At 45.5% G+C, this 13,549-nt stretch overlaps 1 protein-coding gene across 4 annotated transcripts in view; it reads left to right on the forward strand.

The window, feature by feature from the left end:
- pcsk5b (proprotein convertase subtilisin/kexin type 5b) overlaps positions 1–13,549 on the forward strand; it is a 69,994-nt gene that overhangs the window by 19,649 nt on the left and 36,796 nt on the right. For all 4 annotated transcript variants that reach the window (XM_029717661.1, XM_029717662.1, XM_029717663.1 and 1 more), the window contains exons 6-14: positions 1,281–1,369; positions 1,475–1,647; positions 2,881–3,093; positions 5,764–5,864; positions 7,405–7,508; positions 8,509–8,626; positions 9,728–9,916; positions 10,226–10,362; positions 10,564–10,689. In XM_029717661.1, the coding sequence (XP_029573521.1) occupies positions 1,281–1,369; positions 1,475–1,647; positions 2,881–3,093; positions 5,764–5,864; positions 7,405–7,508; positions 8,509–8,626; positions 9,728–9,916; positions 10,226–10,362; positions 10,564–10,689 (1,250 nt within the window). The remainder of the gene's footprint in view (positions 1–1,280; positions 1,370–1,474; positions 1,648–2,880; positions 3,094–5,763; positions 5,865–7,404; positions 7,509–8,508; positions 8,627–9,727; positions 9,917–10,225; positions 10,363–10,563; positions 10,690–13,549) is intronic.

The following is a 13,549-nucleotide window of genomic DNA, read 5'->3' on the forward strand; positions in this document are numbered from 1 at the left end:
GGAAACTCAGGAAGACTGGCGATGTGTGAAGCCAAACAGGACTGAAGGATTTGAATGTTGGCTCAACAAATTGTCCATACGGCTGCCATAAGTGTAAAGGTTCCAGCCAGGTGATGGAATACACTACAGTAGAACCTTTAGGCTAGCGAGGGCGTGTGTGTGTGTGTTTGAGCATGGGATTGTGTGTGCGCACCCTGCCTGCCAATGGGTAGATGCTGGGTTGCCATGACAGCGGTCAGTGGTGACTCTCTTGACTGCTTGTTCCAGATGTTCTCGGCAGGAGGGCTGGTCGTGCCGAGCGAGAGAGCGTCTTTGCCTCTTTCTCCTCTCCTAAAACCCACTCTTGTTTGTTTGCGCTCGTCACTGAACCTGGCCGATTTGTTGACGTGGCTACAGTCTGGCAGAATGTTACCCTTGCTTGTTGAGGGCTCGGTAACACACATCATTCTCTTTCACATTGTGAAAATATTTGAGGGCTGTATGTATCCCAGTGCAGCTGCTGCTGCCTCTGAATCCACGTCATTGGGCACCAAAGGGAAGAAGACGTTTTAAATTGCGTGGGCTTATGAGCAAGACCCAGCCCCTGCTACTGGCCATGTGGAGACCTGTTCCTCCAGCCCATAGCTTGAACTTAGTCTAACTCCACTCGCTTCTCTCCACTTGTTTTTCTCCATACGTCTCAAACATGCATGTTGTCAGATGGTCGACCAACTGTTTGTGCATTCTTCAGTTTTTATTATTTGTTTTTAATTTTTATATATTTTTCCTCCCCAATTTCGTGGTATCCAATTGGTAGTTAGTCTTGTCTCATCGCTGCAACTCCAGTACGGACTCGGGAGAGGCGAAGGTCGAGAGCCGTGCGTCCTCCGTAACACAACCCAACCAAGCCACACTGCTTCTTGACACAATTCCCGCTTAACCCGGAAGCCAGCCGCACCAATGTGTTGGAGGAAGCACCTGGCGACTGTGTCAGCGTGCACTGTGCCCGGCCTGCAACAGGAGTCGCTAGAGCGCGATGGGACAAGGACATTCCTAATGGCCAAACCCTCTCCTAACCCAGACGACGCTGGGCCAATTGTGCGCCGCCCCATGGGTCTCTTGGTCGTGGTCGGCTGCAACACAGCCTGGACTCTAACCAGGATCTCTAGTGGCACAGCTAGTACTTGCCTTTGACCACTGCGCCACTCGGGAGGCCCCAGTATATCTGTTTACATATTTGTGAGTTTGTTAATATGCGTGTGTGAGAGATTTTAAATGTCTGTGTGTCCCTCCCTTTTTAGGCATGGAACTCGCTGTGCTGGGGAAGTGGCTGCATCTGCTAACAACTCCCATTGCACTGTGGGAATTGCCTACAATGCACGGATAGGGGGTGAGTGTGTGTTTTACGTTTCAAGGTTATTTTAAATCTTATTCAACAGTGGTGAGTGTGTGAGGGCTTGGGTGTGTGTTCAGTCTGTGTGTGTGTGTGTCTCAGGCGTGAGGATGCTGGACGGCGACGTGACGGACATGGTTGAGGCCAAGTCTCTGAGTCTGCAGCCGCAGCATATTGACATCTACAGTGCCAGCTGGGGTCCCGACGATGACGGCAAGACGGTGGACGGCCCCGCCTCTCTGGCCAGGCAAGCCTTCGAGAACGGCATCCGCATGGTGCGTCTCGCGTGCACACACACTACGTTGTGTACACTCACACCCGCGGCCAGTGTTATCAATGCTTCCTTCAAGACATTTGGATTAAAGAGCTGTGTCTCATTAGCATATTCATGCATGGTATCCATATTCATAAGTATGTTGTGGAGATGGCTCAAAGGAGGAGCTTAGCCTAGGGTTAAGTGGAGGGGAGTGGAGTTCACAAAGTCCTCTTGCGGTGATGTCAGAGCACCCTCTCTCCTTGCTGAGTCAGAAATGCTGCTGTCATTTTGATTGTGGAGAAAGTAAAACAATGGTTAGAGTTTGGTGGTGGGTTATGTACATCTGTTTGGCATCGAAGCTGCAGAGGTATATTGGGCTATTATGACGTGTGTGTGTGGCCATATTTTCCTATACTTGTGAGTACCTGAAGTCCTCACAAGAATAGTAAACCAAATCAAATTCAGAGAAGTAAGGACATTTTTGCCAGTACTCACTTGTGAAAAGGCTATTTTAGGTTTAGAATTAGGGAAAATAGACTTGAATGGGAATCACTTCTTGGTCCTCAAAAGTATAGTAAGACATGGCTGTGTGTTTTTTTAAAATGTATTTATTATTTTTTTTGGGGTCTATCTTTTCTGCCTCCCTCTTTCTTTAAGAAGCCACTTTCTCCCTTCCTGCGCTCTCTCCCTCGCCTCCCTTCATAGCTGGTCCAAGTTGTCCGTCAGCGGTTTCTCCCGTCTGAGCCACTCTTCATTCAGAGGGGCTTCTCTCTCTTATCACTGGCTGACAGAGGCCTTTTTGAAATGCTACCCTCCACCTTTTATCCCCTCTCTGTGTGTGTGATGGTCAGAGCTCACAGAGCGGTAGGCTTCCTCCCGTGTCCCTGCCAATCACAGAGATTTAGACTTTTTTTTTTTAGGATCCCCATTAGCCGATGCCAATGGCGACAGCTAGTCTTACTTGGGTCCGACACGTAACGAGAAAGACGTTACAGACAAAATACTTTTTACATCCATTAACGTGTGTTCATTTATCAGTTACACATACATGTCAGTACATAGACACAACAAGTAGGTTACATAAGAGAAACACTCACAGAAATAGAACACAGCATTTTAGAATTCCCCCTCCACTGCTGCGTTCACTTGCTATTACCATTTCAGCATTCAGGTGGCGGGAGAACTTTCTTTGTTGCCGGGCGCAGGAAGTCCCGCCTCTGATCTAATTTATATTGATTTGATTTCCTGCCAGGGAAGGAAGGGGCGCGGCTCCATTTTTGTGTGGGCGTCAGGGAACGGCGGGCGGAGCCGGGACCACTGCTCCTGTGATGGCTACACCAACAGCATCTACACCATCTCCATCTCCAGCACCGCTGAGAGCGGACGCAAGCCCTGGTACCTGGAGGAGTGCTCCTCCACCCTCACCACCACCTACAGCAGCGGAGAAAACTATGACCGGAAGATAGTAAGTCTGTCTCTGAGGGGGAGGGATAAAGTGTATGTGGATGTTCCTCCACTCTTACCACAACAGCAGAGAGAGGACAGAACTAGTGTGTGTGTGTGTGAGCGAGAAAGTGCACTAGTGTGCTAATGCCACTATGTGGTGTTATTTAGGCCGACTAGATGGCATACTAACATGTAACTAATTCCTGTGTGGGCAAAGTCAGACAAACAGGCTTTAGTTGTAAAGCCAGTGACCTTTGAACCCAAGGCTGGGTGAAAGAGGTCAGCGTGTTGGGGTCAAGCTGTGTCCTGGGCTGACACCCTGGCCCAGGGTGCATTGGGACAGACAGTCGGACAGACACAGTGACAGTTGGCCCTTCTGTCCCAGCTTGTCTGGCAGTGTCTTGTCACATTCCCCATAGAGGGTCGGAAGCAGGGGGAGACTAATATCCAGCCAGGCCTACGCTGCCATATAGACTCACACAGAACCATGACCAGTACTCAACACGTACAGTCACACACATGCGCACACACAACCAAAAACCACCCATTCAATCCAACTATACCAGGAGGTACCTCATGTCCCAGAACCACTCCAGGGCCCGTATTCATTAAGCATCTCAGAGTAGGAGTGCTGATCTAGGATCCGGTCCCCCCTGTACATATACAGTGCCTTCAGTATGTATCCATACCCCTTGACTTATTCCACTTTTTGGTTATGGTACAGCCTGAATTCAACATTGATTTAAATAGATTTTACACACAATACCACGTAATGATTTTTTGCTAATTTATTGAAAATGAAATACAGAAATATCTAATTTACATAAGTATTCACATCCCTGAGTCAATACTTTGTAGAAGCACCTTTGGCAGCGACTACAGCTGTGAATCTTTCTTGATAACTCTAAGAGCTTTCCACAACTGGATTGTGCAACATTTACCCATTATTCTTTTCAAAATTCATCAAGCTCTGTCAAATTATTTGTTGATCATTGCTAGACAGCCATTTTCAGGTTTTGCCATATATTTTCAAGTAGATTTAAGTCAAAACTATAACTTGGCCACTTGGAAACATTCAATGTTTTCTTGGTAAGCAACTTGTGTAGATTTGGCCTTGTGTTTTAGGTTATTGACCTGCTGAAAGGTGAATTAATCTCCCAGTGTTTGGTGGAAAGCAGACTGAACCAGGTTTTCCTCTAGGGTTTTGCCTGGGCTTAGTGCCATTCCATAAAAAAATAACAATTTATCCTGAAAAGCTTTCCAGTCCTTAACGATTACAACCATACCCATAACATGATGCAGCCACCACTATGCTTGAAAATATGGGGAGTCGCATTGGCTTTGCCCCAAACAACATAATTTATGTCCTCAATACAAAGTGTTAACTTTATTTTGTCAAGTTTTAGAATATTTGTATTCTGTACACTCTTGTCAATTAGGTTACTATTGTGGAGTAACTACAATGTTGATCCAATCTCAGTTTTCTATCATAGAGTTTAATGACTAACTGTTAGTCACCGTTGGCCTCATGTTGAAATCCCTGAGTGGTTTCCTTCCTCTCCGGCAACTGAGTTAGGAAGGACGCCTGTGTCTTTGTAATGATTGGGTGTATTGATACACCATCCCAAGTTTAACTTCACCATGCTCAAAGGGATATTCAATTAAAACGTTTTTTTTTAAATATTTTTTTTACCCATCTACCTATAGGTTCCCTATGCGAGGTCTTGGAAAACCTCCCTGGTCTTTGGTTGAATCTGTTTGAAATTCACTGCTCGACCTTAGATAATTGTATGTGTGGGGTACCGAGATGATGTAGTCATTCAAATATGTTAAAAACAGTAAGTCCATGCAAATCATTATCACTTGATAAGCAGATGTTTACTCCTGAACTTATTTAGGCTTTACATAACAAAGGGGTTGAATACTTATTGACTGAAAACATTTCAGCTTCTCATTTTTTACAGTTTTGAAAAACATAATTCCACTTCAACATTATGGGCCAGTGACACAAAAAACTAAATGTAATCCATTTTGAATTCAGGCTGTAACACAACACAAAATCAAGGGGTGTAAATACTTTCTGAAGACACTGTATACAACTAACTGCCAAAATAAAATAAACACTTGAGCAAATGAGCGATACAATGTATTTTGAAAGCAGGTTCTTCTACACCGGTGTTGTTCCTGAGTTAATTGAGCAATTATTATGTATAAAAATGCCCAGTTGCCCACAATTGTGGCCTATCCAGCTCTACAGTGACCTGTCAGTCAGCCAGGGATCCCGTTTGAATGATGGCTTTTATTTTGACTGACTGGATTTGGCACACAACACCAAGCTTTTCTCTCCTGTCATTGAGGGACTGACTGAATATATTTTAGATATTAAGAAAAATATACAGGATTGTTATTTTAAAACGAGGACATTAAAGACCTAGATAGACTACATGCAAATGTTTAAAATATATTTTGCTTTATTTTTTTTATTTTTTTATTTCCCAATCCCTTTGGTCCTCTTGGCTAGGAAATTATTTCCTGGGTACCTTTGGGAACAGCAGGTTTGTGTGTGCGTGTCATCTCTAGCAGGTTAGAGTATCAAAGCTGGAATGTATGCAGTCTCAGGTGTGCCTCAAACTCACCCTGATCCACAGGACTTAACCCCCCTACTTTCCATCCCTCCCTCCCTCTGTAGATCACCACAGATCTGCGTCAGCGCTGCACCGACAGCCACACAGGGACCTCGGCCTCTGCTCCTATGGCAGCTGGGATCATCGCGCTGGCCCTGGAGGCTAAGTAAGCTCCTTAACCTTAATGCAGGGACTCACACTACTGCACTGCAGTTAGTTCAGTCAGTTTACTCAGCCAGTCAAACACATCGCTTTCCTGCATTATCACAGTCACACTGTTCTCTCTCTCCTGACTGTTTGCCTTTCTTCACTTTCTCTTTTTGTCCTCTGCTGCCCCCCCCCCCTCTGCCTTTTACTTACACACACACACACACACACACACAAACTTCTCTTCGAGCGCTGCTGATGGTATCAGTGGTTATCTGGTGAATGAAAGAGAGTGGAGTCGACTTTGATAAACATACCCGAGAGGAGCTGGAGCTGGGGCTGCCAGCAGGCCTGCTCTGTCATTTGAAATCCAGCTTATCTTTCCTCCCTCCGCCTCAGATTATGCCTGTATGTTTATACCATAATTACACTTCAGTCAGAACACCAGAGGAGACGCTCTGCTCGCTGAGGAATTCAGCTGGGTTTGATGTCGGGTCTGTGGGGACCGAACGAGCTGTTGAAACAGTTTGTGTGTATGCGCACTCTGGCAGCGTTCAAATGATGTTAGGATGCCTGTGCCATGGCCTAGTTAGTGCACCACGGCAATGATGATGACACATTTATAGAACTTGAATTATGGATGGAGTTGTGGAGTTAAACTATTGATTGGTTTTGTTTGTCAATTAATCTGTTTTTATGGATAGGTATTGGAGTTGGGACTCTCCTGCTTTCCCCCTCCAGAAGACCTCTCTCTGTCCTTATGGAATTGACATGCCATTGTAACCGGTGTGAAATGGCTAGCTAGTTAGTGGTGCACGCTGGAAGCGTTTCAATTGGTGATGTTACTCGCTCTGAGTAGTTGTATCCCTTGCTCTGCAAGGGCCATGGCTTTTGTGGAACAATGGGTGACGAAGCTTCGAAGGTTGGGGCAAAGAGTGGGAAGGAAGCAACACTGTTACACCATTAATGGCGCCCAGGCTAACAACTTCTAGTTTTCACTTGAATTCGTTGAAGAAAAAAAAAACTTTGACCAGAGTGAGTGTTGGGCAGATGTCCGGACAGATGACTCCTGGGAAGGGAAACACATCCACATACTGTCCTACTAGTGTTCAAGAGTTCGTTGGCGTTGGGTAGCTGTGAAGGTTTTCCCCATTCCACAAAATATATATCCATGCGGAGTAGTACTTTTCTAGAATGTTCCGGAATGCTGTGCCCAGAGGATGAAGGAGAGATGAGAGACGGAGAAAAAAAATTAAGCATCTGGTCGGCATATGAGGGGATTCCCGGGAAACTTGGTGACCCACATATTTAATTTTTTAAACGTGTTTTTGCATCAAAGGACACATGGCTACCATCTTGTAATAGTTTTACATGAGATCAGACAGGGGAGATGGATGGACATATCTCGCTCTCTTCTCCCCCTCTCTCTCGCGTTCTTTTTCTCACACACACATCCATTCACCTTTAAATGTGTGTGCACACACACACACACACACTGTTAAGTCTGTGTATATTTGGTCACCAATGTGTGTCTGTGGTGTTTGTGATTTATCCCCCAGTCCTCTGTTGTCGTGGAGGGATGTTCAGCACATCATCGTCAAGACGTCTCGAGCCGGCCACCTCAATGCCCCTGACTGGAAGACCAATGCCGCTGGATACAACGGTGCTTAACACTGCTTGCCTCCTCTCCTCCCTTCACCTCAGCTACTCTCCTCCCCCCCCCCCTCTTTCTTTCATACCCCTGACTGTCCCAGTCGCTCACCATAAAACATCCCACCGCCTGCCAACTACCTGTCAGGCATTCCATGTGGTGTACTTTGTTTCATACATGTGTTTGTAGTGTGTGTGTATTAGAGTGTGTGTGTGTGTACACACATGCTTGAGAGAGTGTGTGCTTGAGGTTTGTGTGTTTGTAGTATGTGAATTGAGGGTCAGCCAGGCTGCAGTCCCAGTCTGTCTGGACTTTTTCCAAGCGGCTGTTTCAAAGAGCAATGGGAAATTGAGAGAGAGAGAGAAGTGGGGGGAGCATGTCACCCAGAGGAAAATGGAGAGGGGAGGTTTAGAAAAAGGGTGACAGCGTAATGAAACAGCGGGTGAGGAAACAATCTTTGATTGGCTGTGTTGATTGGGTTGACATTGATATGTAACTGTGATACTGTTTTAATTGTTTGTTCTATGACATCAATAACTATAGACTCAGAGCCATATACAGTGACATAGAACCCATATACAGTGACATAGAACCCATATACAGTGACATAGAACCCATTCCCTTGCACAATTTTTACTTAAAAAATGTTTTTATGTTTCAAATGAGGTAAAAAAAAAAGTCAAAGTATCCACTCCTGTGTCAACTAGAATTCTGTAGTCTTTATCCATTCCTCTGGTTGAAATGACTCCAGCTCTGCCGTAGGAAAGTCAGATACTTATCGAATGAAAACATTTCAGGCTGTTATACATGTTAAAACTGTCTAGATATTTTGGGGGTGGGATATGTTTACATCTGAATTCAATAACAACCCAGGTTGTAAGGCAACACAATTGTGGTAATTGTGGTGCAGCCTTCCTACAGACACTGTATAGATGTGTATATGGGTCAGGGTATGTATTGACTTGATGTTTTGAACGGTTCGGATTGACTGATGAGTGGGTGTGTCTTGCAGTCAGCCACCTGTATGGCTTTGGTCTGATGGACGCGGAGGCTATGGTAAAGGAGGCGGAGCGATGGAAGCAGGTCCCCGCCCAGCACATCTGTGTGGAGAGTGCCGACCGCCAGATCAGGTACTACACAACCAACGCCTCTCTAGCTTTCCTGTCCTTACCCAATCAACCAACCTGTTCAAAGCTATTGGCAAATACATTACAACACTATATTAAACAACAACCAAGGGTAGTGTTCATCAGGGCAAAAAGTTGTTTCACTCCGTTTTGGAGAATATTTTCCCATTTCGTGCCTACTGACTCTCTCCCTGGGTGTGTGTTTTTGTCCAGAGGTTTTCATGCTCCTGCACACTGCGAGCCAGCCAAGCATTAGTTCTGGAGGGTCTAATGTGCGCGCGCACACACAAAAAACATGCACGCACGCACATACATCCCAGATGACTTACAGGCCCTTTCAATTTGATCTGCTTGTTTTTTTTCTGTGCAGCTGGATGCTTAATTGGGCCCTTGTTGAACACATTGACGAGCCAATCACAGTTTAGTTTACTGGCTTTGAATGGAACCAATTAGCCTCATGCTAGTTCCCCAGTCGATCTCCCTATCTATCAGCCCCATGATGGCTGGATGATATGAATCTTATGGGAAGCATATCATGTTTGTGTGTTTTGAGGGAGTGTTTGTAGTATGTGAAGTGAGGCAGCACCGGGTGTGTTTTGGCAACACTGTATTTTTGCTCTGGAGCTGTCCTCCGGACGTCATCTTCCAGCCGCTGGGCTCTGCACTGAGACACCCCTTGGCTGGCCTCTCCATTGCATTTGGTAACGTCTGGGCCTTCTCCTCCTTGGAGTATTGGAGAGAACCATGAGATCTGTAGACTGCCAGGGAAGTCGTAATCTGGGTTTGTCTTGTCCTCCCAATCCCCCGTCCCGTCCCCCCTGTCTCAAGCACACTTACTTAAATGCAGATCTACACCTCAAACCACACGCATGCTGGCGTGGATTCTGGCATAGTGTTTGGGAGCCAAGCTGTGATATCACTCGTCCCCGCTGCTCTCAAAAAAACACGGTTCAGATTCATCAATAATCCATAATAGCTGGGTAGCACATGGCTCGCCTACTCTGTGTCTGCGGGTTCCAATTCCTCTCACACGTCAGATTAAGATTCTGATTGGGTGACTGCTCTGACACTGACACCTGATTGGTTGCTTCCCTCTGCCTGCAGGACGATCCGCCCGGAGCATGTGGTGCGCTCTGTGTACAAGGCCACCGGCTGCATTGACAACTCCAACCACCATGTCATCTACCTGGAGCACGTGGTCGTACGCATCACCATCACACACCCGCGCCGCGGTGACCTGTCAATCAACCTCACGTCCCCCTCGGGAACCAAGTCCCAGCTGCTCGGCAACAGGTGAACCTCCCCTTCAATTCTACTCTACTACGCTCGCTCTTACACTACGCACTAGGGTTTCTTCACTACTGGCATGAAGGCTTGTTCCATCCCAGCACTAACACACTTGTTTCGACGAATCATTAAGCCGTTAAATAATTTAAACAGAAGTTGGTACTGGACCGGAATAAGAAGAACCTGCACATCCCTGTGGCTCCCCAGGACCAGGATTGAAGATCACTGGTCAACGTGTTTCTACTACTGTGGTCGAACCGTGTGGTTTCTCCCTTGTAGGAAATAGAAGTGTGGTTGACTTGTGGTCTCCTCTAGGTTGTTTGACCACTCCATGGAGGGCTTTAAGAACTGGGAGTTCATGACCACTCACTGCTGGGGGGAGAAAGCGGCCGGGGACTGGATCCTGGAGATCCATGACTCCCCCTCGCAGCTCCGCAGCCAGAAAGTCCCAGGTACAGTAGACTAGAGAAGCCCTGTCTAAAGAAGCGACGGCACCAGTGGAAAATATGCTTAAAAAAGTGAACTATCCCCTTAAAGATACTCACCAACCAGAGTTATATTGTGTAGCAGTAAACCTTTACCAATGATGTAATTTTTCACCCTTTCTCTCGTCTGTCTTTGCTGATGCTATGCTGGGCGGCATAACCCCCCAGGTAAGCTGAAGGAGTGGTCCCTGGTTCTATATGGCACCTCCGTGCACCCGTACTCCTCCCTGCGCAGTGACAAGCCTCGTTCGGCCGAGCCCCCTGCAGACGAAGAATTCACTGAGGAGTACAATGGTGAGTGGGGAATATGACAGAGGGAGGGACTAAAGAAAGAGGTGGAGGACAGAATACAGGAGTTCTCTCTCCCTACCGCTCTCTGTTCTTTACCTATCGGTTTGCAACCTTGTTACAGTGCATTTGGAAAGTATTCAGACCCCTTGACTTTTTCCACATTTTCTTAATTTACAGCCTTATTCTAAAATGTATTAAATAGTTTTTTTCCCCTCATCAATCTACACACAATACCCCATAATGACAAGCAAAAACTGGTTTTTAGAAATGTTTGTAAGTTTATAAAAAAATAAAACATCACATTTACATAAGTATTAATACCCTTTACTCAGTACTTTGTTGAAGCACCTTTGGCAGCAATTACAGCCTCAAGTTGTCTTGGGTATGGTGCTACAATCTTGGCACACCTGTATTTGGGAAGTTTCTCCCATTTTTCTCTGCAGATCCTCTCACGCTGCACAGCTATTTTCAGGTCTTTCCAGAGATGTTCGATCGGGTTGAAGTCCGGGCTCTGGCTGGGACACTCGAACATTCGGAGACGTGTCCCGATGACACTCCTGCATTGTCTTGGCTGTGTGCTTAGGGTTGTTGTCCTGTTGCCCCAGTCTGAGGTCCTGAGCGCTCTGAAGCAGGTTTTCATCAAGGATCTTTCTGTACTTTGTTCCGTTGATCTTTGCCTCAATCCTGATTAGTCTCCCAGTCCGTGCCACTGAAAGACATCCCTACAGCATGATTCTGCCACCACCAGGCTTCACCATAGGGATGGTGCCAGGTTTCCTCCAGGCGTGATGCTTGGCATTCAGGCCAAAGAGTTCAATCTTGGTTTCATCAGACCAGAGAATCTTGTTTCTCATGGTCTGAGTCTTTAGGTGCCTTTTGGCAAACTCCAAGCGGGCTGTCATGTTCCTTTTTACAGAGGAGTGGCTTTGGTCTGGCCACTCGACCATAAAGGCCTGATTGGTGGAGTGCTGCAGAGATGGGAGAACCTTCCAGAAGGACAACCATCTCCACAGAGGAGCTCTGTCAGCGTGACCATCAGGTTCTTGGTCACCTCCCTGACCAAGGCCCTTCTTCCCCGATTGCTTAGTTTGGCCGGACGGCCAGCTCTAGGAAGAGTCTGTCTTCTAGTCAATGCCATCCTATTAAACTATTGCTGTACTGTATATGTACTATTCTATCCTATATATTCTACAGATATAGAAAATATTCTATCCACATACTTTCCAAAATGTCTATACATCCCATCACATAGATGGATACAGTTGAAGTCGGAAGTTTACATACGCCTTAGCCAAATGCATTTAAACTCTGTTTTTCACAATTCCTGACATTTAATCCTAGTAAAAATTCCCTGTTTTAGGTCAGTTAGGATCACCACTTTATTTTAAGAATGTGAAATGTCAGAATAATAGAGTGATTGATTTTATTTCAGCTTTTATTTATTTCATCACATTCCCAGTGTGTCAGAAGTTTACATGCACTCAATTAGTCTTTGGTAGCATTGCCTTTAAATTGTTTAACGTGGGTCAAATGTTTCGGGTAGCCTTCCACAAGCTTCCCACAATAAGTTGGGTGAATTTTGGTCCATTCCTCCTGACAGCGCTGGTGTAATTAATTCAGGTTTGAAGGCCTCCTTGCTCGCACATGCTTTTTCAGTTCTGCCCAGAAATTTTCTATGGGATTTGTTGTCAGGGCTTTGTGATGGCCACTCCAATACCTTGATTTTGTTGTCCTTAAGCCATTTTGCCACAACTTTGGAAGTATGCTTGGGGTCATTGTCAATTTGGAAGACCCATTTGCAACCAAGCTTTAACTCCCTGACTGATGTCTTGAGATGCTGCTTCAAGATATCCACATAATTTTCCTCCCCCAGATGCCATCAATTTTGTGAAGTGCACCACTCCCTCCTGCAGCAAAGCACCCCCACAACATGATGCTGCCACCCCCGTGCTTCACGGTTGGGATGGTGTTCTTTGGCTTGCAAGCCTCCCCCTTTTTCTTGCAAACATAACGATGGTCATTATTGCCAAACAGTTATTTTTTTTGTTTCATCAGACCAGAGGACATTTGTCCAAAAAGTATGATCTTTGTCCCCATGTGCAGTTGCAAACCATAGTCTGGCTTTTTTATAGCTGTTTTGGAGCAGTGGCTTCTTCCTTGCTGAGCGGCCTTTCAGGTTATGTCGCTATAGGACTCGTTTTACTGTGGATATAGTTATTTTGGTACCCATTTCCTCCAGCATCTTCAAGGTCCTTTGCTGTTGTTCTGGGATTGATTTGCACTTTTGGCATCAAAGTCTCTCTAGGAGACAGAATGCGTCTCCTTCCTGAGCGGTATTTATTTATTTATTTATTTATTTTATTTCACCTTTATTTAACCAGGAAGGCAAGTTGAGAACAAGTTCTCATTTACAATTGTGACCTGGCCAAGATAAAGCAAAGCAGTTTGACAACATACAACAACACAGAGTTACACATGGAGTAAAACAAACATACAGTCAGTAATACAGTAGAAAAATAAGTCTATATACAATGTGAGCAAATGAGGTGAGATAAGGGAGGTAAAGGCAAAAAAGGCCATGGTGGCAAAGTAAATACAATCTAGCAAGTAAAACACTGGAATGGTAGATTTGTAGTAGAAGAAAGTGCAAAGTAGAAATAAATAATGGGGTGCAAAGGAGCTAAATAAATTAAATAAATACAGTAGGGGAAGAGGTAGTTGTTTGGGCTAAATTATAGATGGGCTATGTACAGGTGCAGTGATCTGTGAGCTGCTCTGACAGCTGGTGCTTAAAGCTAGTGAGGGAGATAAGTGTTTCCAGTCTCAGAGATTTTTGTAGTTCGTTCCAGTCATTGGCAGCAGA

This window comes from Salmo trutta, chromosome 27 (genome assembly GCF_901001165.1).
Source record: "Salmo trutta chromosome 27, fSalTru1.1, whole genome shotgun sequence".
Taxonomy (NCBI): Eukaryota; Metazoa; Chordata; class Actinopteri; order Salmoniformes; family Salmonidae; genus Salmo; species Salmo trutta.